At 42.7% G+C, this 22397-nt stretch overlaps 1 protein-coding gene across 1 annotated transcript; it reads right to left on the minus strand.

Moving 5' to 3' along the window:
- Nucleotides 1–372: 372 nt before the first annotated feature.
- Nucleotides 373–20818, minus strand: NUP37 (nucleoporin 37). Its single transcript, XM_056845912.1, has 9 exons — nucleotides 20623–20818; nucleotides 19242–19366; nucleotides 17972–18044; nucleotides 15547–15641; nucleotides 5564–5654; nucleotides 3945–4126; nucleotides 1958–2008; nucleotides 1128–1221; nucleotides 373–569 (listed from the first exon to the last, which is right to left on the minus strand). The coding sequence occupies exons 1-9, from the start codon at nucleotides 20776–20778 to the stop codon at nucleotides 456–458; spliced, it is 981 nt and encodes a 326-aa protein (XP_056701890.1). The 5' UTR covers nucleotides 20779–20818; the 3' UTR covers nucleotides 373–455.
- Between the last annotated feature and the right edge of the window lie 1579 nt (nucleotides 20819–22397).

Raw genomic sequence — 22397 nt, forward strand, 5'->3', positions numbered from 1 at the left:
GCACGGTATCCAGCATTCATGAGGTGCGTTGAGGCAAATTAGTAAGATGCTTCTTGGCAGTATAAGCATATGGAACAGTACTGAGAACAAGGCTTGTACAGAAGCGTATGGGTGGATTGTATCCAGACCATACAATATAGCAACTTTAATTCTAATGTAATCTTAATCCTATTGAGTAGTTAGGCTGTCTGGAAGCTCAAGAAGAAACTAGACCTTTTGCTCAGGAGAAACAGCAATGCTTTATTACAAAATTGTCTTTCACATATAGAATTTGATTTAATGGAGCTATTTACATGTGCAATCTTTAAAAAAAAACAACAACAACCCAAACCAGCAAATGTGCTTTGAATATTGTATGACATCAGTTGCTTTGCAGCGATAAAAATTAGTGGCTTTTTAATATTATGTGCTATAACTTCTTCCCAGTTCCATGGGCAATAACCATATACAAATGTTTACATTTCTGTCACCCAGAAAAAAATACGGTGATCTCCACCCATGGCACATAGTGGGAGCGTCCTGTGCCAAGTCAAGCCAGATCCCACAGCTCCCGAACCAATATGGATGGGCTGCAAGGGAAGGAGAAAGAATGAACTCTTTAGATTTCTTGTAACAAGCATGTAAAATAATCATATTTGAAAAATAATTTTTAAAGACTTCAAGCATCAGTTTTTTCGGCTCTTTCAGCCTTCTTTATTCTGCACAGTGTCACTGCAGACAAGCTGCAGTACTGCAGTCAAAAGCTCTGCTCACGACCTGAGTTCGATCCCGACAGAAGTCAGTTTCAGGTAGCCGGCTCAAGGTTGACTCAGCCTTCCATCCTTCGAGGTTGGCAAAATGGGTACCCAGGTTGCTGGGGGTAGAGTGTAAATGACTGAGGAAGGCAATGACAAACCACCCCATAAACAAAGTCTGCCTAGTAAACTTCGGGATGTGATGTAACCCCATGATCTGATGCTTGCACAGGAGACTACCTTTTACCACTATAGTATTAATTTTTAGACAAACCAACAAAAACATCTAGAAATGGTAATATCTAATCAGTTTTGTAATTATGATTAGTTTTTAGAGCAATATATAATGTGGAGGGAAATCCAAGAATGATCCTAGACTTGTACAGACTTTACCTGAGGATGTCCTAAGTGGTGGATCAGAAGCTGACTGTTCATTTTGCCAGGACAGCTGGTAGTAGCAAACAAGTTTTCGTTGACTGTGGACCACCTATGCACACAAAAGCCCAACCCATGAAGGTTTTAAAAAATTGTTTAAAGACAAAATATACATAAGCACACACAAATATAGAGACAGACAGACAGACACATGCTTAAATCCTTTCCATAAAGAACAATGGGACTTCTAAATGCTTAGCTTTGGCTAGATTGGGATGTAGGCATTTTAGTGTGAAAGATACTAAGTCCATGGCGGCAGCAGACACAAAATAAGCAAATGTTACAGTTAAAAAGTATTTTAAATGCTTTCATAGTTTTCCTTAGCTCCCAATTTCAGTTTCTTTTTCATTACTAATAGGAAACAGGGAAAATACTAACAATTCAGAGTAGCGCTTCAAAGGAAAAGCTGCACAATAACTTTGTAGTTTAAAATTAAATTGGGCATATTAGTACTATATTTGCCTTTGAAATGCTATGGATAAGGACAGAACGCCCAACAAAGTCATATGGCACCATAAAGGCTAACTATTTTTCATGTGCTAAAGCCTAATCATATGTAGGGTTGCCAACCTCCAGGTACTAGCTGGAGATCTGCTATTACAACCAATCTCCAGCTGATAGAAATCAGTTCACCAGGAGAAAATGGCCACTGTGGCAATTGGCATTGAAGCCCCTCCCCTCCCAAACCCGCCTTCCTCAGGCTTCGACCCAAAAACCTCCTGCTGGTGGCAAAGATTAGGCAACCCTAATCATATGTAAGTTTAGGACAAAACTACACCCAAACATACCTAAATAATTTAGCTCTATCAGCATGAACAGGTCTCTTATCCAGAGGATAACTGTAGGGGAAAAAATAGTTTGCTTCAGAAAACATTCCAATAAGTGATGGCCACACTTCAGCTTCAGAAGACAACACAGTTCACAGCAGACCACAGTTAATATATCTTTTGACCGGGTGACTTCATTATATGATCAGAGATAGGAAAAGTCTACTGGGCTAGTACAGAATCCTCATATTTATAGAACTGCTGAAAACTATGAAAATGCTGTGCTTCAACATAGTTTTGAAATTACTGCACAGACATAACATTCTGGAACTGTACACATATAGCTGATAGCGTATAACCTCTGTTTACTGCATCCATATAATCTAAGGTATAAATACCAAGTTTGTGAAATTACAACATTCACAAGGCAAAAGATGAATATTTCAATAATACTGGCAGTTTGAGAAGAACATAGTAATTTCTGAGTGACTTTTTATTCCTGTTGATCAGAATTTAGAAGAGCAAAACTCTCCAGTCATACTATGAGTGCAGAGATCCTTATTATGGTTGCCATGGAATTTAAAATAAGGCCTCTGAAGAACAACTATTATTTTAGGGGGAAAGGAACTGAACAGAGGAGAGCCATTCGAGGCAACACCCTGCACGGATGTTCTTGTAAATAATTTAAACATGCCAATCTTGGCCACCTAACCTTTTATGTCAGAACAAGCGTTCAACACTGAACGGTTCTTCCTGTTGTGAGGTAAGCAGATAAGGCAAGACTGCTGGGCTTCTTTTGTACTGGGCCTTCATTTCCGGTAGTCTGCATCCCCACAGAGGGGCTATATGTGGCCATTTTACTTTGCACCTTCCCCTGTAGATATCCCTCAGCTGGATTCATGAGGTTGATTAGCACTGTTTGCTGATACTCATCCTAGCAAGTCCTTGTTCTCCATACTGTCTCCCTATTATGGAGCCCATGCCACGCACCCTGTCATCCGAGATAAAGATATCCTTTCTAGGGTTTACACAATACTTAGAGAAGAGCTGTGACTGGCTGCATATTGAAGTGGCATCCTAGACTGGGCTACGGTTATGTAAGTACAGTGGGATGCAGGTTTCATTTTCCACTCTCATTTTGTTCAGTGGGACTGTTGATACTTACACAAGCATTTTCCATGGCCAAGAGAGATTCTAATTAAGTTCCACTCCTCCCCTGGCACACACCTAGTATTGCCCATTTCTGCTTCCTACACTGGTGCAGTGTCAGAGCATTATTCTGCCATGTTTCTGGGTTATAAAAGAGTGGAACTTAGTTGCCAGCTTTAGCAGATCAGCTTTAGGACTGCACAATTAGTTACATGTAAGCACACTGACAACTAATTTCTATGTAATAGTTATTTTATATAAAGTGCTTTTCTCTAATTAACAATGGCAGTCAAGAAATGTTTTATTTTGTAGTCTGGAATGATGACTGATAGGTGATGAAGTCAAAACAGTAGCAAAAATTGGAAGACAGCCAGAGCACACCACCACCCAGAAATTTATGTATTTTCCTTTCACTGGTGTTCTTTCCTATATGTTACTGAATTTTGTGGTAGGTAAAAAGGGAAGAAAGCCAGCATGGTGTAATAGTCAAGGTGTGGGACTAGGATCTAGGAGAGCCTGGTTCAAATCCCTACTCTGCCATGGAAACTTGCTGGGTGACCTTAGGCCAGTCACACACTCTCATCCCCGACCCTGGCAAGTATTTGGATGGGAGACCTCCAAGGAATACCAGGGGTGTGCCGCGGAGGCAGGCAATGGCAAACCACCTCTGAATGTCTCTTGCCTTGAAAACCCCACCAGGGGTCACTATAAGTCAGCTGCGATTTGACGGCACTCCCAAAAAAAGCAGGGGGTAAGCATGCCGGATTACATGGAGTATTTAGTGTACGCTTAAAATACAACCCCTCCCCAGCAAATATAACAGTAAATTAGTAAAAGTAGAATGTATCTAATTCAATACCTAGATCGCGAAATATCCCAGATTAACCAATCATTTCCAGCAACTGCTCCAACTCTAAAAGTATTTTTTAAGCACCAATGTGCTGACATCAGGGGAGTCTGACCAGTGGTGAGGGATAAAATGGCCTGATGGGTCACAAGATCATAGAATCTTATTGTTCCATTCTTCTCTGCAACCATCAACTACAAGAGAAAGTTAACAAGTTGGTTACAACAGTCCACATCATTCCTACTCTCTCCAGGACATCAGATGTCCTAGAATATGTTACTTACAGCAGCAGTAGTATATAGTACATGCCAGGCCTTTTAATATAAGCCTAACAGGAATGCTGAAACAGCACTGACTGCACACTGGTTAATTTATAAAACAGAGCAAAGCTGTTCCAAGATATTCAAGTTAAGCTGTTCTCTTGGTTATCCTCTGAAGCTTAACACAAAGTTGCTTAAAACAGGTTAAGGCTCAGGAGATACAGAAAATGTCATCGACAGTAACTCAAAGAGTCAAAAAAATATGCTTAACACAGTTGCACATGGTGAGCCCTCCCCGCTCCACTCCTATTGTACATCCCTTCCCTCTATTCTGAGTTCACCTTTTGAAGGCATTCAGAAGCACTGAAGCACAAGGCAGTTAGATTCTAACCTTCTCCTTTCAGCCTAGAACGTGGGCAAGAGGCGGGGGTTTGGTGTCAGACTTTGCTTTCCGCTTCTGAGGCACTGAGCATCTCTGAAGTGCAGCACTGAAGTCTGAGAGGAGACTGCTCCTCGCCCAAGCCAGAAGCTTGCAAGAGAGATGGGCTTCATTGCCAACTTTGTGTTGTGCAAGACCACACCCTCCTGTGTCTTCCTTCTTAAGCTGACTGGGGAGTTGGAAGCAGAACTTCAGCTGTTACAACTATCAGAGGCCTCTCCACTCGAATCAAATCCTTTCTTTTTGGAGATGTCTCAAAGCCTAAATCTAGGCATATTCCAGAAGCTTATTTTAAGACAGGGATATGGTGGTTTTAGGCTGTAGTGGCTTATTTTATACTGGAAGCTTAATTTATAATTACTTTGATTTTAAGGGAATGGTTACCAATTCTAGGACTTTGCCCATGGAATGAATAAATGAGCATCAGTGGAACACGCTAAGCATGTTGTACCAACTGATGCTTGCAAGACCTCTTCAGAGACAGCCCCATGTACAGTGTTACAAGAAACAAACTAAAACCGACAGAGGGTGGTCTTTTTTGTCCCAAACACTGACTGAAGCCAAGCCACCAAAACATCATGACTCACTGTATCAAATGCCACTGATTGGTCTAAATGTATCAACAGCAAAGGGTTGCCCTTATCCAAGTGTAAAGTGAAGATCATCAAACAAAGCTACAAGTGCTGCTTTAACCCTGAATCCCAGCTTAAAACCAGATTGAAATGGGTCAAGGGCAGATGTTTAATCCAAAAATGCCTGAAGTCGCTTTGCTCGACTTCAGGTTTCCAGAGAGGAGAGGAAACATTTTTCTAGTAGCAAAACTGAATAATGTCAGACCACCCTAGTAGAATTCTGACAGGTTGCATATTCTAACCCATGACTATGCCATTAAATCAATTCATGTTTGGATAAAGGAAATTATCTGTGTTCACCTTGAATGTATCTTCAGGATGCCAACCCACACTCATTCCTGGAGAACGTAGAACAAAACAAGCTCTCACATTCCCCTCCAGGTCCCAGACCCTAATAAAAAATAATTAGTAATGCTAAAAAGTTTCCATACTCTGTTCACTTTAACCTCATTTCATTAAAGCCTGTTAAATGGAAAAGATCTTGGCTCAGATCCTATGACACTGTGGTTCTCCCCCCTCTCCCAGTGTTACTTTCTGGCAGCAGCAAAGGCTTTCCTCAGTAGCTACCACATCCAGGAGTGGAAGGTGAATACATTGCAAAGAAAGCATAACCACTTCAACAATATCACCCCAACACCATCCCAGTCCACCTGGCAGTGAGGGGTCCAGATTGGGGTGGGTGGGAAATAATGCCTCAATAGAGTCCAATATAAATTAGTTGGAAAAACGGAAATAAGAAAGAATAATATGCTATTATTACAAGAAGAAGTAATACAGAAGTGCAAGACACATCTGGTGGAATACTTTAGTATTGAGAATACAACTGATACTACTATGACAACAATATGGGAGGCTAGTAAGGCGCAGAGTAAGGAGCCCCGTGGTGCAGAGTGGTAAGCTGCAGTATTGCAGTCCAAGCTCTGCTCACGATCTGAGTTCGATCCCGACGGAAGTTGGTTTCAGGTAGCCGGTTCAAGGTTGACTCAGCCTTCCATCCTTCCGAGATTGGTAAAATGAGTACCCAGCTTGCTGGGGGTAAAGGGAAGATGACTGGGGAAGACATTGGCAAACCACCCCGTAAATATAGTCTGCCTGGTAAACGTCGGGATGTGACGTCACCCCATGGGTCAGGAATGACCCGGTGCTTGCACAGGGGACCTGCGCCCAGCTGCCCCACTTCTTACTCCAGCTGTCCGGGTTCATGAAGGACCAGGGAGAGACTTTTCCTTCAGAGGAAGCCTGAGTCCGGTACGCCATCAGCCTACTAGAGAAGGAGGCGGTAGAGTGGGCGGTAACAGTGACAGAATCTGAACCTGGGATCCTGCACTTGCTGAACGCGTTTTTGGGGGCCTTGCAACGCCGTTTTGAGGACCCCCACCGGGGAGAGAGGGCCAAGATCGCCATGCGCAGGTTAAAACAGGGCCCCCGCTCTGTAATGGAGTATGCCCAAGAGTTTCAATCCCTCTCTTATAAAATATGAGAGCGGAGCGAAACCACCAAGGTCCAACACTTCTGCGAGGGACTGCGTTGGGAAGTGTTGGACGGCTGTTTGACCCTGGGTGACCCGGAGACGATCAAAGAATGGATCCGCCTGGCGGCGCAGGTAGAAACCCGAAAAATGACACTCCAGTTTTCTAAGGATCGTCCGACGAAAGAACCCCCCCGAGTTCCTGTAAAGGCGGGCGCCGCAACCGAGTTCCGCCGTGACGAAGGGAACTGGGGTAGGTTCTTGGAGGAAAGAGTGCGCCGCTTCAAGGACTGCTTCTTTGTGAATAAGGGAATTTCGGACCTCAGGTTGTGTGTGGACTATAGGGGGCTTAACGCTGTGACGGAAACAAATGCCTACCCCATTCCCCTCATCCCTGACCTTCTCAGTCAACTCCAAGAAGGCAGGATGTTCTTGAAACTGGACCTGGCCGAAGCCTATTACCGGGTCCGGATAAAGGAGGGGGATGAGGCAAAAACAGCCTTCTCTTGTTGTTATGGACTATTTGAATTTTTGGTGATGCCCTTCGGGTTGTCAGGAGCTTCGTTGTGCTTCATGCAACTGATTAACGAGCTCTAGAACGATCTCTTGTTTAAGGGGGTTATCGTCTATTTAGATGATATCCTAATTTATTCTAGGGACCCGGAAGAACACCGGGAGTTGGTGAGGTACTGCGCCGATTGTGAGAACACCATTTATATGCAAAGTTGTCTAAGTGTGCGTTAAACCAGGGCCAACTCTCCTTCCTCGGTTATGTCATGTCCCCCAACGGGTTGCTCATGGACCCCGAGAAGGTTCAGGCAGTCCGGGACTGGGAACCCCCCAGGACTCGCAAGCAAGTCCAACAGTTTCTGGGCTTTGCGAACTTTTATCGTACTTTCGTCCCTGAGTTTGCCTCCTAAAAACTAAGGGGAAGGGACAGGTGGCTACAGCTGCAAACTATCAGGTGGCGTGGGACGACCGCTATCAGGCGGCGTTTGACTTACTGAAATGCTGCTTCACCTCAGAACCCGTTCTGGCCCACCCGGACTGTTCTCGCCCATTCACCCTCCAGGTGGACGCCTCAGATAAGGCCATGGACGCGCAGAAGGTCGCGCAGGGGACGCTCAAACCCTGCGCTTACTTTTCAAAAAAATTCTCTGGGCCCAAGCTTAACTGGCCGATTGGAGAGAAAGAGGCCATGGCGATTAAGCACACCCTCATGGTCTGGCGCCAGTTCCAAGAGGGGGCAGCAGAACTGTTCGAGGTCTGGACAGACCACCGTAATCTGGAAGCCATCCTGGGGCAGAGGAAACTCTCGGCCAAACAGCTTAGGTGGGCGGACTTCTTTTCAAAATTCCGTTTCACTATTAAGTATGTCCCCGGGAGGGAGAATAGTCTGGCGAATGGGCTCTCCCGCATACCGCAATATGACTGTAGAGTCAAGCGGCTGGTAGGCTCCCTGTTTACCCCGGAACACCTTGGCTTGGACCCGGAGGGGGTGAGCGCAGGATTTCTGAGCCGAGCCCAAGCCCGTACGGCGGCTCTGACACCAAGCCTGGGCCCCCCACAGGAGGAGGCGGTCTCTAACTCCCGCTCCCCGGCGGTCCCAGGGGATCTTCCCACCGCCATCCAAACGAGGTGGGAGGAGGCTCTTCAGGAGGAGCGAGGGGATAAGCCCCTGGGGGAGGGGGAGAACGGCACCCCGGAGGGAAAAACCTATGTCCCCCAGAAACTACGCCGAGAGGTATTAGAGTGGAGCCACAGCTCCAGGGCAGGGGGGCATTTCGGCTTTGTAAAGGCTTTACACCTGGTAAGACGTCGTTTCTGGTGGCCGGGGATGCGCCAGGACATCGATGGTTTTATAAGGTCCTGCCCAGCGTGCGCCACGAATAAACGCCTGATGGAAAAACCTCCCGGGTTGTTAAAACCCCTAGAAACTCCGGAGGCACCCTGGCAAGTGATCAGCATTGATTTCGTCACGAGCCTTCCTCCTAGCCAGGGGAAGTCTGTACTGTGGGTGATCATGGACCTATTTTCAAAACAGGTTCACCTCATTCCTTGCGAAGGAATGCCCTCCGCCCACAAATTGGCCCGTTTGTTCGTGCAACAGGTCTTCCGCCTACACGGCTTTCCCCGGAGGATCGTGAGTGACAGGGGCTTGGTATTTATTTCCAAATTTTGTAAAGCATTTTTAGGACTGGTGGGAGTAGACCAAGGTTTATCATCCGCCTATCACCCACAGACGGATGGACAGACGGAAAGGGTCAATGCTGTGATTGAGTGTTATTTGCGTTGTTTTACCAACTACCATCAGGATAATTGGGTCGACCTGCTACCATTAGCAGAGTATGCCTATAATAATTCTGTACACCGCCACTGGTTTGAGCCCCTCTGGGGGCGGTTCCTCTTCCACCGGGAGGGGACCACCCATAAGTATCGGCATGGTCCAACACTACGAAATACTTGGCCCTGGTTAGTAAAGCAATTGGACCAGACTAAGGAAAGGTACAAGGCGCAGGCAGACAAGCACAGAGCGCCCCAATGGGAACTTAAGGTGGGGGAGAAGGTCTACCTCTCCACAAGGAATCTGAAATCGTTGCGCCCGGGTAAGAAATTGTGCCAAAAGTACGTGGGTCCGTTTTCCATATCCCGAGTCATTAATGAGGTCACCGCTGAACTAGACCTCCCTAAAACTTTGCAGGGAGTACACCCGGTATTCCACATCAGTCTTTTAAAACCGTTTGTTCCCGCCCCCGAGTGGCATCCCGAACTTCTGACTGCAACCCCTATCATGGTTCAGGGGGAACAATATTTTGAAATTTCTAAGATCCTGGATTCCAGACTACGGAGAAATCATCTGGAATACCTTGTACACTGGAAGCACCTGAACTCTAGCCATGATGAATGGGTCTCCGTGGTTTACATGAACGCCCCCTTCCTGATTGCTGAATTCCACCGGAGTTGTCCCGACAAACCTGGGAACCCGGGGAGGGGGTCTTTGGGGAGGCAAGATGTCAGATAGGCTCTCTGCCGGCCCCGGATATGAGACAAGATGGTTCCCTTCACGAACAAAGTGGAGGTTTTTTTGCACTCCGTTCCCCCCCATTTGCACCTGGTCTCCTGCCCAAGATCTGCACCTCAATGGAGACCCGCCCGAGTAATCGCTGATCTGATACCGGGTCCCGCAAGACAATACTGGGAGCCCAGAAAGATCCGCCAGTTAACGCACACGTTTATTTCCTGTATGCGTCGTCTTAAGCCTTTACCGGTAGTTAACTTCTGTATTGTTTGTTTCTCTAACCTAATCAACCCCATTGTATTTACCCTATATATGTACCGATATTTCCCCATGTCTGTATTCTAGTCTTATGTTTCTATGATCTGCTGAACTCGCTGACTTGCTGAAATAAAACTTTTAACTCGCTGCATCGTCTGGAGGAAAGTCTTTATTACCAGAAACGCAACGTGTTGCTGAGACCTGACAGGTAGTCACCTAGAGACCGTGTTCAGTTTGGGCCACTGCAATTTAAGAAGGATGTAGACAAGCTGGAATGTGTCCAGAGGAGAGCAACAAAGATGGTAAGGGGTCTGGAGACCAAGTCCTATGAGGAAAGGCTGAAGGAGCTGGGTATGTTTAGCCTGAAGAGGAGAAGACTGAGAGGGGATATGATAACCATCTTCAAGTACATGAAGGGCTGTCATATAGAGGAGGGTGCTGAGTTGTTTTCTGTTGCTCCAGCAGACGAGAACCAACGGGTTGAAATTAACTCAAAAGAGTTTCTGTCCAGACATTAGGAAGAATTTTCTAACAGTTGGAGTGGTTCCTCAGAACAGGCTTCCTCGGGAGGTGGTAAGTGCTCCTTCCCTGGAGGTTTTTAAGCAGAGGCTAAATGGCCATCTGTCAGCAATGCTGATTCTATGACCTTAGGCAGATCATGAGAGGGAGGGCATCTTGGCCATCTTCTGGGTATGGAGTCGGGGTCACTGGGTGTGTGTGGGGGAGGTAGTTGTGAATTTTCTGCATTGTGCAGGGGGTCGGACTAGATGACCCTGGTGGTCCCTTCCAACTCTATGATTCTACAATTACTGAGTGGCAAAGCAATTTAAAATTGTTTTCACTTAGAGATCTTTTCAGTTCATCTCACCAGGGTACTGAAAATTGTATATTAAGATCTGAACATCCTCTTAAATAATGATAACATCACAAGTCTAGACAAAATAGATGTGAAATAGAGTAAATACAATTAATTAACAGTGTGAGTCTTTCCCTGCCAATCCTCAACAAATCAAATATTTGTTTTTCCTGCAGAAATCCTAGGGCCTCCAAATTTGGAGAGATCAGTATCCTTATTTTTAAAATCTTACAAGTTTTGTGAAAACAAAGAATATCTATTTGATTAGGTAATTTAGAGACTAAGCCCTTTCTTCTGCTGCCAGAAATTTTGCCTTGTAGATCTTTCCAAGTCAAATCAACACTTCCTGCATGTTTACTATATGAGGAAGAAGAGTGTAGTACAACTCAAAATGGTGAATCATTTTGGCCAAAGAACATCATGTCCCCTTCCCAAAGTCAAGGGAACTGAGATTCAGGCACAGATAGAAAATTCTCACTGTTCGCCTGATTTATGATTCAGTGTCAGACTTTGTATCTGCTTTATGTTTTGTTGAAATATTAAGATCATATTCTGTAACAAAATGTCCTCTGAGAGCAAAAACATGGCCCAACACCCTTTCCTATTCCTCCCCCCAACAGACCACCTCAAACGCACTTCGTTGCATTTCCATTTTAAGAAATAAATGGATAAAAGGGCATGTAAATCTAACATATGCATACAATCATCAAATGAATACCAGTGTATAGAAGTGGTTAACAGTGCAATCCTACGCAGGGTTCCACCAATCTAAGCCCACTGATAACCTCTGGGGTATTGTAAGGATTTCTGCGATAGTGTATGCGGAATGCTTTGAACACACAAACATTCGATATAAATGCTAAGTAGCAGCAATCTTATTGAAAAGTCCTACATATGGTATTAATTATCTTTCCCGTAGAAGCCTTTTCCATGTAAAAAATGTGTCATAATTTTGAAGCAGCCTTTAAAATTTGGAAGAAATCAGGATAGTTACTAATGATTGTTTCTGTTAATTGCACAAAAACCAGGTAAAGTTCAAAGCTTCAGGCAAACTGGATTGCAACGAGTCACAACAAATTGATTGCAGATGCTGACAAATAATATATAAAACAAATTAACTCATAATAGTTTTATTTGAAGCAGAGGTATATTGATTTGGGGATGGGGGAGGTGGGGAGAAAAGAGAAAAAAGAAGCATCCAGAAATACCAGTACAAACCTCTGACCAATGGAAGTATTAAGTCACTATCTTCATATTCAAAGTGAAATTGGGAAGAAGTTTTCTAAACTGGAAGATACTGTCCTACTAGTGTTTAACTTTCTGGACAACTACAAATGGTCATTGAGAGCCAGCATGGTGTAGTGGTTAATGTGTCAGACTAGGACCCAGGAAACCCAGGTTCGAATCCCCACTCTGCCATGGAAACTTGCTGGGTGACCTTGGGCCAGTCACACACTCGACCCTGGCAAGTATTTGGATGGGAGACCTCCATGGAATTCTAGGGGCATGACATGGAGGCAGGCAATGGTAAGCCACCTCTGAACGTCTCTTGCCTTGAAAACTCTATGGGGTCACCATAAGTCAACTGTGACTTGACGGCAATTTACACACACACACAACTGGTGACTGTAGTACTGTCCTCTTTCCTTCACCTTAAATCAAGAAAATTCATAATTCAGGTTATATGCACCATCCTCAGCGGATGTTTCATTGCAGGAATTCTAAATAAATCTGGAAGATGGCAGAATTCACAAGCATGACCAATACACTGGCTTCCCCGTTGCCAAGAAAGGCATTAGCACTACCTGAGAATACCTGATGGACAAGCAGCTTTTGCAAACAGCCACTCCAGATTGCTTACAGTAAATGAGATTGGTTTACAGAAACCAGGCAGAGAAGTTTGGCAGGTGTTGTTTTTTGTTTTGGTCTTTAAAAAACAACTTTTAAACCAACAGTAACTAGCATAGAAATGTATGGGGGGTGACAAAATTGTGGTCTAATAACCTCTGCAGACTTTTTTGCAGGGATACTGTTTTAACTCAAATCTAGCAAGCTACTTAAACATAACATCTTCGAAGAAAAACCAATATGCAACCATCTGGGCAATAAACATTTCACAATTAAAAACAAACAAACCAAAAATCTGCTGCATATGCTCTTTGAGTGTCCTTCTCCTTACTAAGTTGAACTTAGAATATTTCTCAGTAGAACCATTTTGAAAGATGCTTATCCTTACATGTTTAATTTCTTTCCTGACTGTGACCTTAAAATTTCCATGACCTACATTCGTAGATAGATCAAATAGAATGATTTCATTCTTCAAGTATTTACAATGAAGAGACAGGGCTTTCTTGGACATGGTAATTACTAATGATAATCAGAGAACAATTTCTCAGCAGTATAAATGTGCAATGTGAACATATAGTACCATGATTAATGCTCAATTGATTACAATGAACAACCAGGTAATATATTTGCTTCAGAAAATTATTCTGTTTGTGAGATGCCTAGATATTGTAACAGCAAACAAACTTGAACATTGTCTCTTAGTAATGACTAAGTGCTATGGGGGGGAATCACATCTGTAGGCCATATTTGAATACAACAAGAAGTGGGCAGAAATCATGGAATTCAACCATTGGCAAAATATTCTCATTATGTCATAGCCTTTAATCCTCGTCCAAATCCTCCATAGTAAAGTATGATAGTACATAACAGCTAACTTTATGAACATTGGATAATTTCAGGTCTTTAAAAGCAAAAAGGAAGAAGATTTGGTTACCATTAGAAAAAAATGCATCCATATATTCCAAATATGTCAAGCCCTTTTCAGCTATAGAAGTTCAAATTAAATAACAGCATGTAATTATTTTTGCTGCCAAAAACATTTTAAGAAATGGGGCATGCCGATACATCTGCCTGTGTCAGGCCTCAGCAAGTCGATGCGTTCCAGGCAATAACTTTCCTCCAGACGATACAGCGAGTAAAAAGTTTATTTCAGAAGAACAGCGATTTCAGCAGATTTAAGGCTAGCATACAGGTATGGGAGAATATTGAAACATATATAGGGTGGATACAGTGGGGTTGATTGGATTATTGGAAACAAAGATACAATACCGAAGCAAACTACCAGTAAAGACTTGAGCAAAAGTATTCAGAGTAAAATGCGTGCGTTAAGTGGCTGATCTTCCCGGGCTCCCAGTATTGTTCTGCGGGACCCGGTATCAGAACAGCCATTACCAGGGCGGGTCTCCATTGAGCTGCAGATCTTGGGCAGGAGACCAGGTGTAAACGGGGAGGGACGGAGTGCAAAAGGACTCCATTTTGTCTGTGGGAGAAACCATCTTGTTTCTATCCGGGGACGGCGGAGAGCCTATCTGACAGCCTGCAGCCTCACCAGCAAACATTCCCATGGCATTATGGCAAATATTAAGGGCTGAAACACTTGTACCTGCACAGCAGTGGGTAAATACACACCATTCCAAACACTGATTTGTCATAGTACAGCTTAGGATAAGGCAAGTGCAATGTTTCTAAACTCAAAAATAGTATTTTGAAAGGGTCAGCAAAGAGACGGAAGAGAGAAGAGATATGGAAGAAAGCAAATGACAGAAAAGCACTGCATTAGCCACAGCCAACAGTTATTAAGTCCCAGAACATATTTTGGCAGGGACTTCAATGAAAAGAGCAAAGGGGAACAACGGTCTGGAATACTCTTGGACTTAATGCTTCCCTTAGTTCTTATGGTACGTATCCATCCTCCCCATTCAAAGAGCAAACAGGCCAACTAAGACAAAAGGGAAGCAGTGGAAAACCCCAAGCAAGAAGCAGCAAAGTAAATAACACGAGGAGCTAGAAGAAAGCAGAAACTATACATTTTTCTAGCACCGGAAGATTAGGACACAGAATTAGTATGAGGAATCAAAGTACTCATGCTTACCAACTACTGGACAATGATACTAACCAATCATAGCTTGTCTATCTGGGTAAAGTCAGGCAATAAAGGCAAACTTAATATACCAAGCTCCTTGAAGGGAATTTTGTAGCCTAATTCATTTGTCGAGGGAGGGAAGGCAGCATGGTATAGCCTGATCTCAAAAGCTAAGCAAGGTTGGTATTTGGATGGGAGACCACCTAGGAAAAGTTTGCAGAGAAAGGCAATGGGCAAACCACCTCACTTTCTTTGAAAGCCCCTTGCTGGGGTTGCCATAACTTTGTTGTGACTTAACAGCACTTACATACATAATTCATTTGTTAGTGGCACACCTACAAAGCTAGCTTTATAATCAGGTATGAACTCACAGTAAAACACCATTTTCTGGTTCGGAAAACAATTTTGGATAGCTATAAGGACTAATCAGTAATAAATTATATGGCTAGAATTCAACAACAAAACACGGTTTTTTTATAAAAACCCACACCCTCTATTACATGTTCAAGCTTCTGTAGGTATATATTTGTCCTTTCTAAATTTAGTGAAGACAGTCAATATTTTTGTAAGTTAGGCACACACACATTGCTCATGAGTTTAGACAGATTCTTAATATGTAATTCTATGAGATACTTTGAACTTTGTGTTAAGAAGCCTCCTCTTACAACTACTATCATATTTTGACAGTCTCATGCTCTACTTTTTCACTGTTATGACACATAGTTATATTCATAGTCGACAGTATACGTACCTGCAGGTGTGGTCATCACTCACACTTGCAATTTCTTGACCTCCTTTAGGAGCAAATACCATATCATTAATATAACTTGAGTGGCCTTCCATAATCTGTAAATCAGAAAGTGGAAATACTTTTTTTTAAAAAAATCATTTTGGTTAAAAATATCTTAATGTTAATAAAAACCAAGCCTATCTGACAGCCTAAATAACTGCATTCTTCCAAAAAGCAATGAGGAAAAAATTTGAATGCATAACAAGTTATGGAGAAGAGCCAATTTCCTAGATGTCCTGGATCCAAGTTATTTAAGGTTTTACAGGTTAAAAAAAAAACTAGATACCTGCAGTCTATACAACACTAAAAGCTCTGGCAAAAATGGCCTTCAAGTGCCTCCTAAATATTTCTAAAGATGGACACCCACCACCACTTCAGGGAGACGGTTCCACAGAGTGGGAGCTACATCAAAAAGGCAAGCTAGCAGCCAATGTAGCTGTTTTAAGATGGACCATATATAGATTCATCAGCTAACTCCTGACAATAATCAGGCAACTGCACTCTTAATCAGCTGAGGTTTCCATGTTATCTTTAAGGGCACCCCAGCATTGAGCTCATTACAGGAATCTATCTGTGAGGCTTTAGAAGCATGGATCGGTGTGCTCAAATCAACTGAGTCTACTGAAGTAGACAGTTTCCAGACCAGATGCAGCTGATAGAAAACACTCCTGGCTGCTACACCAACGTACTTTGCAAGAAAGGCTGGATCCAAGAGCACCCCCAAGCTCTTAACCTGCTCTGCAGATGCTAACTCCACTCTGCAGATGCTAACTCCAAATAAGGATCTTGAATTGTGTTTGGAAGCCACTACAGAATATTTTTTTTTTGGGGGGGGGAGTATTTGGGGTTGCATTTTGCATTTTGCATTTAAATTGTGATTTGTTAGCCATCCTGAGGAAAGACAGGATATAAATATTTAAAGAAATAAAATAAATAAAAGCCACATTAACCCTCAAGTTTACAACTATTAGTTCTGCACAAGGAAAAGTGATCTGTAGCCTCCATGCATCATGAGCTGACAAAAGAAAAGGAATATTGCAACCTCATATACAAGACACAGAAGCGATCTGAGGCTGTGGGACCAAAGGAGCCTAAATGTCCTCACTGAAAAGACAAAGCACCTGCCAGAGATCATTACTTGCAGTCTGGTGTGAATTCAGCTTGAATCTGTTCATTCATATTCAGATCCAAATTATGGCTGGACGAAAACAATTAAGACTGCAAGGCTGGGCCAAATGAGAAGTACAGCTGCATTAAATCAGAATCCTGATGATATCTAAGACTACATTTTCAGAAAAGCTCGTCTAGCAATATCACATCCTCAGTTAACAGAAAGGGAACAAGACAGACCTCTGCAGGATGCCACAGGGAAGGGTCAGACATGCACCCCACATCAACCTCCTGTGAAGGATAAGTGAACCACTCCAGAATGATCCCATGAAAACACAGCAAGTCTCACAAGTACAACAAGCACTTCATAATTAACAGTATCCACAACCGCAGCAAGACTGAACAGGATAAGACCGAACAGGATTATGATGCAATTGGCTCTCCTGATTTCTAGGCAAAGCTCAATAGCCACAAGGGCAGACTCCATGCTATATTTGATTTAAAAAATGGATTAGTAGAGGTTCGGAAAACTGATTAAAAGCAGATGTTCCCAGAAAGAGAAAAGTTGGGGGTGTTTGCATCCTAGGATGATTTTCTGAATAGCCTGAAATTGTTCAACCCCTGCCTAGCACTCTGCTCTCTCTAAGCAGTGCATAAACAGCACCAGCGAGAAGAATGCACCTTTTCCGAGCTGGCTTGTAATCGCTAGGATGGACATGGAAACAAATTACAGGTGGTCAGCTGTAGAGCTGCCACAAGAAACTCTCAGCTGATGGGAGAAGCTGGAATGATAAAAACACAACGTAACATTAAACAACTCAAACGCGGTATTTAAATTGACTGCCCTATGTTAGGATGAATACAAGTAGCTTTGTCTGTAAAGTGGGCAGCAACTGATGCCATATTAATTTCACCTGACCGCTCGCCACTTCCAAATGAAGGAATGTCAGAGAACTGGCACACAGATCCAGTGCAAACTCACAGAATTGGTCTCAGTTTCATTTTTTATATCTAGTTTGGGCTGAACAATTACTGGACCTTACCAGTTTTGTATTTTATTAAAACCTTCCACTAAGGAGAATAAAACAGCCACACTTTGCAAGAGCACACATTTCTTTTAGAAGTATTCATATTTTCAAGGACTACAAGACATGCACACTTCCTCAAAATGTTCAAAAATATTTTCTTTAAGAAGGGCATGCTGGTTGGCTTTTAAAACAATGGGCAAATACCTAAAATTGTCAAAAATATTTATATTACTTCCCCCCCATCTCACCTTATATTCATTCTTAGCTTGGAGATCTGATGTGAATAACCTCAATTTCCTATCAGCAGCTGCAGTACAAAATCTAAAGTAAACAAACACACACATTCAGTTGTTTCATACAAGTAACAATAGTTGGTAGTTAAAGACTATTGTTGGTAGCTAAAGACTATTGGATATGGATTTATTTTTAAAAGAAACTCACATTACAAAAATACAGTTAACAAATTTCCCTGAACTTATGTAGCAGATTGCTGGGGAAGAAGGTGTCTCTTTCAGAGAAAATAATATGTTTCCAATCGGATGATTTGATGTGTTATAAAAAAACCTCATATGATTTAATGTACAGTGTTAATTGGCATTAAGTGAGTTATAAATGAGCTAAATATTAAAAAAACACAATGCAACAGCAATGAAACCCAAGATGGGATCATGAGCCAATGCTCAGAATACTTTTCACAGACATTAATAGCACATCTAGAATTGTTATAAAAATGCCTAAAAAAACCTACCATATTCTTGTTCTATCTAGCTTGCGTCAAACCATTAAAATATTATGTTCAACAGATTTTGCTGCTGAAGTTCTTCTAGTAAAACTTTCTACTCCTAATTAAAATGCCACAGATATCTGGAAGGCAAAACTACTGTAACATCTCTTACCACAGGCTTGCAACTTAGCGGTGGTCCAGCAGCCGGGGGCCAAATTGCAACTGCTTCCTGATAACCCAAACTCACAGACTCAGAATAACAGGGAACAGTCACATGGAATGCATGAGCTGCTTTCTCTGCCTTCTAGAGACTGAGTGCTGTGCACATTGTAGGCTTGGCTCTTGCATTTTTGGGATAGTTGTGATTGCAGGGAAATGCACGAAGACCAATGACTGCTATTCCTCGGGCTCTGGCAGCCCTAGCAAACTACTGCATGTGATGAATTAGGATACTTATACAATTAAAGCCAAATTAACAAAGATCTCTCAGCAGAATTCTATTTTCCTTAAACTGCTCTTCATGCTCCTGTCAAATGACTCAGACTTCAGAGAACAGAAAGGCATTCCCATTCCCTGACATTTGCTTGTATAACATTAACACCACTCCATGTCATTCCGTTTCTGTATTCTTTTCACAATAAGTTTGTTTTATAAAGGATTTATTTGTTAACCCATGACAAACTTTAATTGGAGTGCCTCTTTAGGGGTATAAAGGTGGCGTGTAATTTCCTATGTATACAAATGATACAGTAAAAATTATTAACTAGTGCTTATATGCGTACTGGAAATATTACCGTAGCAAGGGTGGTAAAGCATCAAGTCTAGTTTCTGGACTCCATGCTATAGCGTCAACTCTAATCCCCTGATGAAACGTCCTCAGTGTATTATACTGTATTCCATCCACTTCTGCATCCTCTTCCTATAAATACATACAACATTTGTTAAGTATTTTATTGCTAGCCTTTTACCTTAGAAATATTTTGCGTTATGATAAACTTGATAAGCGATATAAACTTTGACTCAAATTTCTTTGGGGCCCTGTTATATGGCAATGGTGACTCAGCGGCCCCCTCCCCCACTAATAAAAACCACATACTGCCATTAAAAAGCAAGCAGTTAGTGTGTTATTAATTCAGTTTCACGTGTATTCTTTTCTCCTAAATCTGTCAAATGATAAAACAGAATTTCACGGCCCGAGTCTCCCCCAGCCCTAGTACAACGCTCTAGCCACTACACTAGATTGGCTCTCATGTATATGGAACAGAGACAAGGGGAGGGGGGAACCAGTAGGAGTTGCCAAAAGCATTTTTGGTTAATAAGATGATTATACAAGAATATGCAGAACAGTTCCCCCCTTTCTTTAACATCTTATTAGCTTGTCTATTAGTAGGGGGGGATTCCTGCTCACTGACTTGCTTTCTGTTGGCTCCTGTGTCGTTTACTCCACCAAGGAGCGCTATTTTTATGCATTATTTGTTAATACTGATTATAGATATTTATAGGGTTGTTTTTAGCTGGTTAGTTTTTAGTTTATTTATATAAATGGTTTTAATGTATTTGTGGAATTTAATTTGTTCCCATTTTGTTTTAAGCTGCTCTGAGCCTGGCTTCGTCGGGGAGAGTGGGATTTAGAAATAATAATAAATAAAAAACTAAATCAAATAGTATGGAACGATAGAAATTTTTCTTCTTTTCCTTGTTTATTTGTGTGAAGTATTTTAACGAAGCAATGGCAGGCCTCTTTGCTTCTTAACTCCACTTTCTCACACTTCTGCCATCAGCGTTCACAATAGGAATGGGGCACTTCCATCTCCTCAGGAATTATAAAGCAAAGGAAGGCTTATCAGGAAACAGGAAATGCTGTCAGTGGGGTGCTCTAAGAAAGGCCTCCTTCTGAATAAAGAAGAGCTACATTACACTACTATATTTAGCGTGCCCTGAAGATTATGGTTTTCTAATATTATACGTGGTCTCTGGTTACTATGGGCAGGATTTTGACCAATAAGTGTTATAATATAAATAAATATGGTTCTGATTATTGTAAACAGCAGTTCATTTTTCAGTGTATTTTGGTTATCATGTTTGACCTAAATGCTTAATTTACATTTTCAGATCTAGTCCCAACGCCTTTGCTGGTTTCTTTGTAACAGTGTCAGAGTGATGACGCAAACTCACCTGGAAGCTGCAGCGCCCAATAACCACATAATTATTTCCTCCATAAGCTATTAATGATTCTGCAATCCCACTGTCAAATGGGTTGAACTCCACCACATGCACATAGTCCTCACACTCCACAGTATAGGAAGGACTTCGGGAAGACTCCTGCTTCATCTTCAATAGGAGGACTCAGATTAACATAACAGTAGGTTCTTCAGTAGGCAAGGAACAAAAATAAATGCATACGTAGTTAGACAACTAGCAGCTCAACCTTATCTGCTCTTACTTAAAAGTAAGACCCACTGAATTCAATGAGACTGACTTCAAGCTAACTGCAGCCATAGATAGATAAGAATGGCTGGAATTAAACAATGAAATCAGTGGAACTTACTTCTGAGTAAATATGACTAGGATCGCACAGAGATGAAACTACCATGGGAAAATGTTCCTTCCCGACAGATATCTAGATACACTCTGAAGTTGTGTGCCACCAAGTTGCATACAAATTACACCATTCATAACAACACTGAGTGTAAAGATCTATTCCCTCATGCCAAACATGTTATTTTGCTTTGAACGCATGGCAGGAAGCCATAGTTAATAACCAAGTTCAACAAACAATTTTACCAAAATTTACAGAATACAATTTTCGGAAGTCAACAGTCCAGAAGTCTAAAAACTAGGATTGGGATGTAAAGCAAAGAGAAACCAAATCAATTTCCAGAATTAACCTGTTTCCAGCCTATTCAAACTGCCAAAGGAATACCTTATAAATGACACCCACAAAAGACCCCCCCCCCACTCCTAAGAAATAAGCAGAGCAGCAGCGGGACTCGTGAAAGTCATTTAAAAAAAACACCCTGTACTTTACTGTTGCAGTAAAACAGGGGTTCGTGGGGGAGAGGGAGACCCAAGATCGTTATCAAGAAAACAGTTTATTTGCAGCTGCTGACTCAGAGGCCCTAATGGGCAGAAATCTCTGAGTCCCGATTATACTGGGGAAGAGATATTTATCCAAATTCAAGTTATGACGATACATCAACAAGTTATGCGTATCTGATTGTATTACAGACAGAACAGTACAGTTGCAGTTTCATCCAGTTTCTCCTATCATTAGTAGAAAAGAGCAAGAGTCCAGTAGCACCTTAAAGACTAACAAAAATATTTTCTGGCAGGTTGTGAGCTTTCGTGAGCTGTGGCTCACGAAAGCTCATACTTTGCCAGAAAATATTCTTGTTAGTCTTGAAGGTGCTCCTGGACTCTTGCCCTTTTCTACTACTGCAGACAGACTAACACGGCGACCCACTGTGAATTATCTCCTATCATTGTTTATCGTTCACTCTGACACTCCATGACTCTTAGCCCAGTGACCCAGTGCACAGAGCAGGCTTGAAGCTAGGCAGAAGTGCCTCCCCTGGCAGCCTGGAAGCCCTTTATTGCCGGGGGATCTCTGGGGTGCTGCCACATTACCATCCACCAACTTGGAAATCGATGCGGAGCAGTCCACGCACGTGGCCTCTAACGCTTCGGAACGACGACCTGACGGGGAGGCACGCGTGTCCCCGCAACCCCTCCTCGCGCGCGCCCACCAGCGAAACAAAAACACGCGGCGAAACGACCCACAGGCTCCCGCGCCTCCTGCCCGGTTTCCCCGCGGCCGCCCAGCAAGCTCCCGCGAAGAATTCATCAGGGCTCAGAACTTCCGGGTCGCCGCTGTTGCGGCAGAGGACGTCTTCCGGGTCAGCGGGCAGGCCGCTTTCGGATTGGCCGGCATCGAAGGATTTGAAATTAAA

The sequence above is a fragment of the Euleptes europaea genome, chromosome 3 (genome assembly GCF_029931775.1).
Source record: "Euleptes europaea isolate rEulEur1 chromosome 3, rEulEur1.hap1, whole genome shotgun sequence".
Lineage (NCBI taxonomy): Eukaryota > Metazoa > Chordata > Lepidosauria > Squamata > Sphaerodactylidae > Euleptes > Euleptes europaea.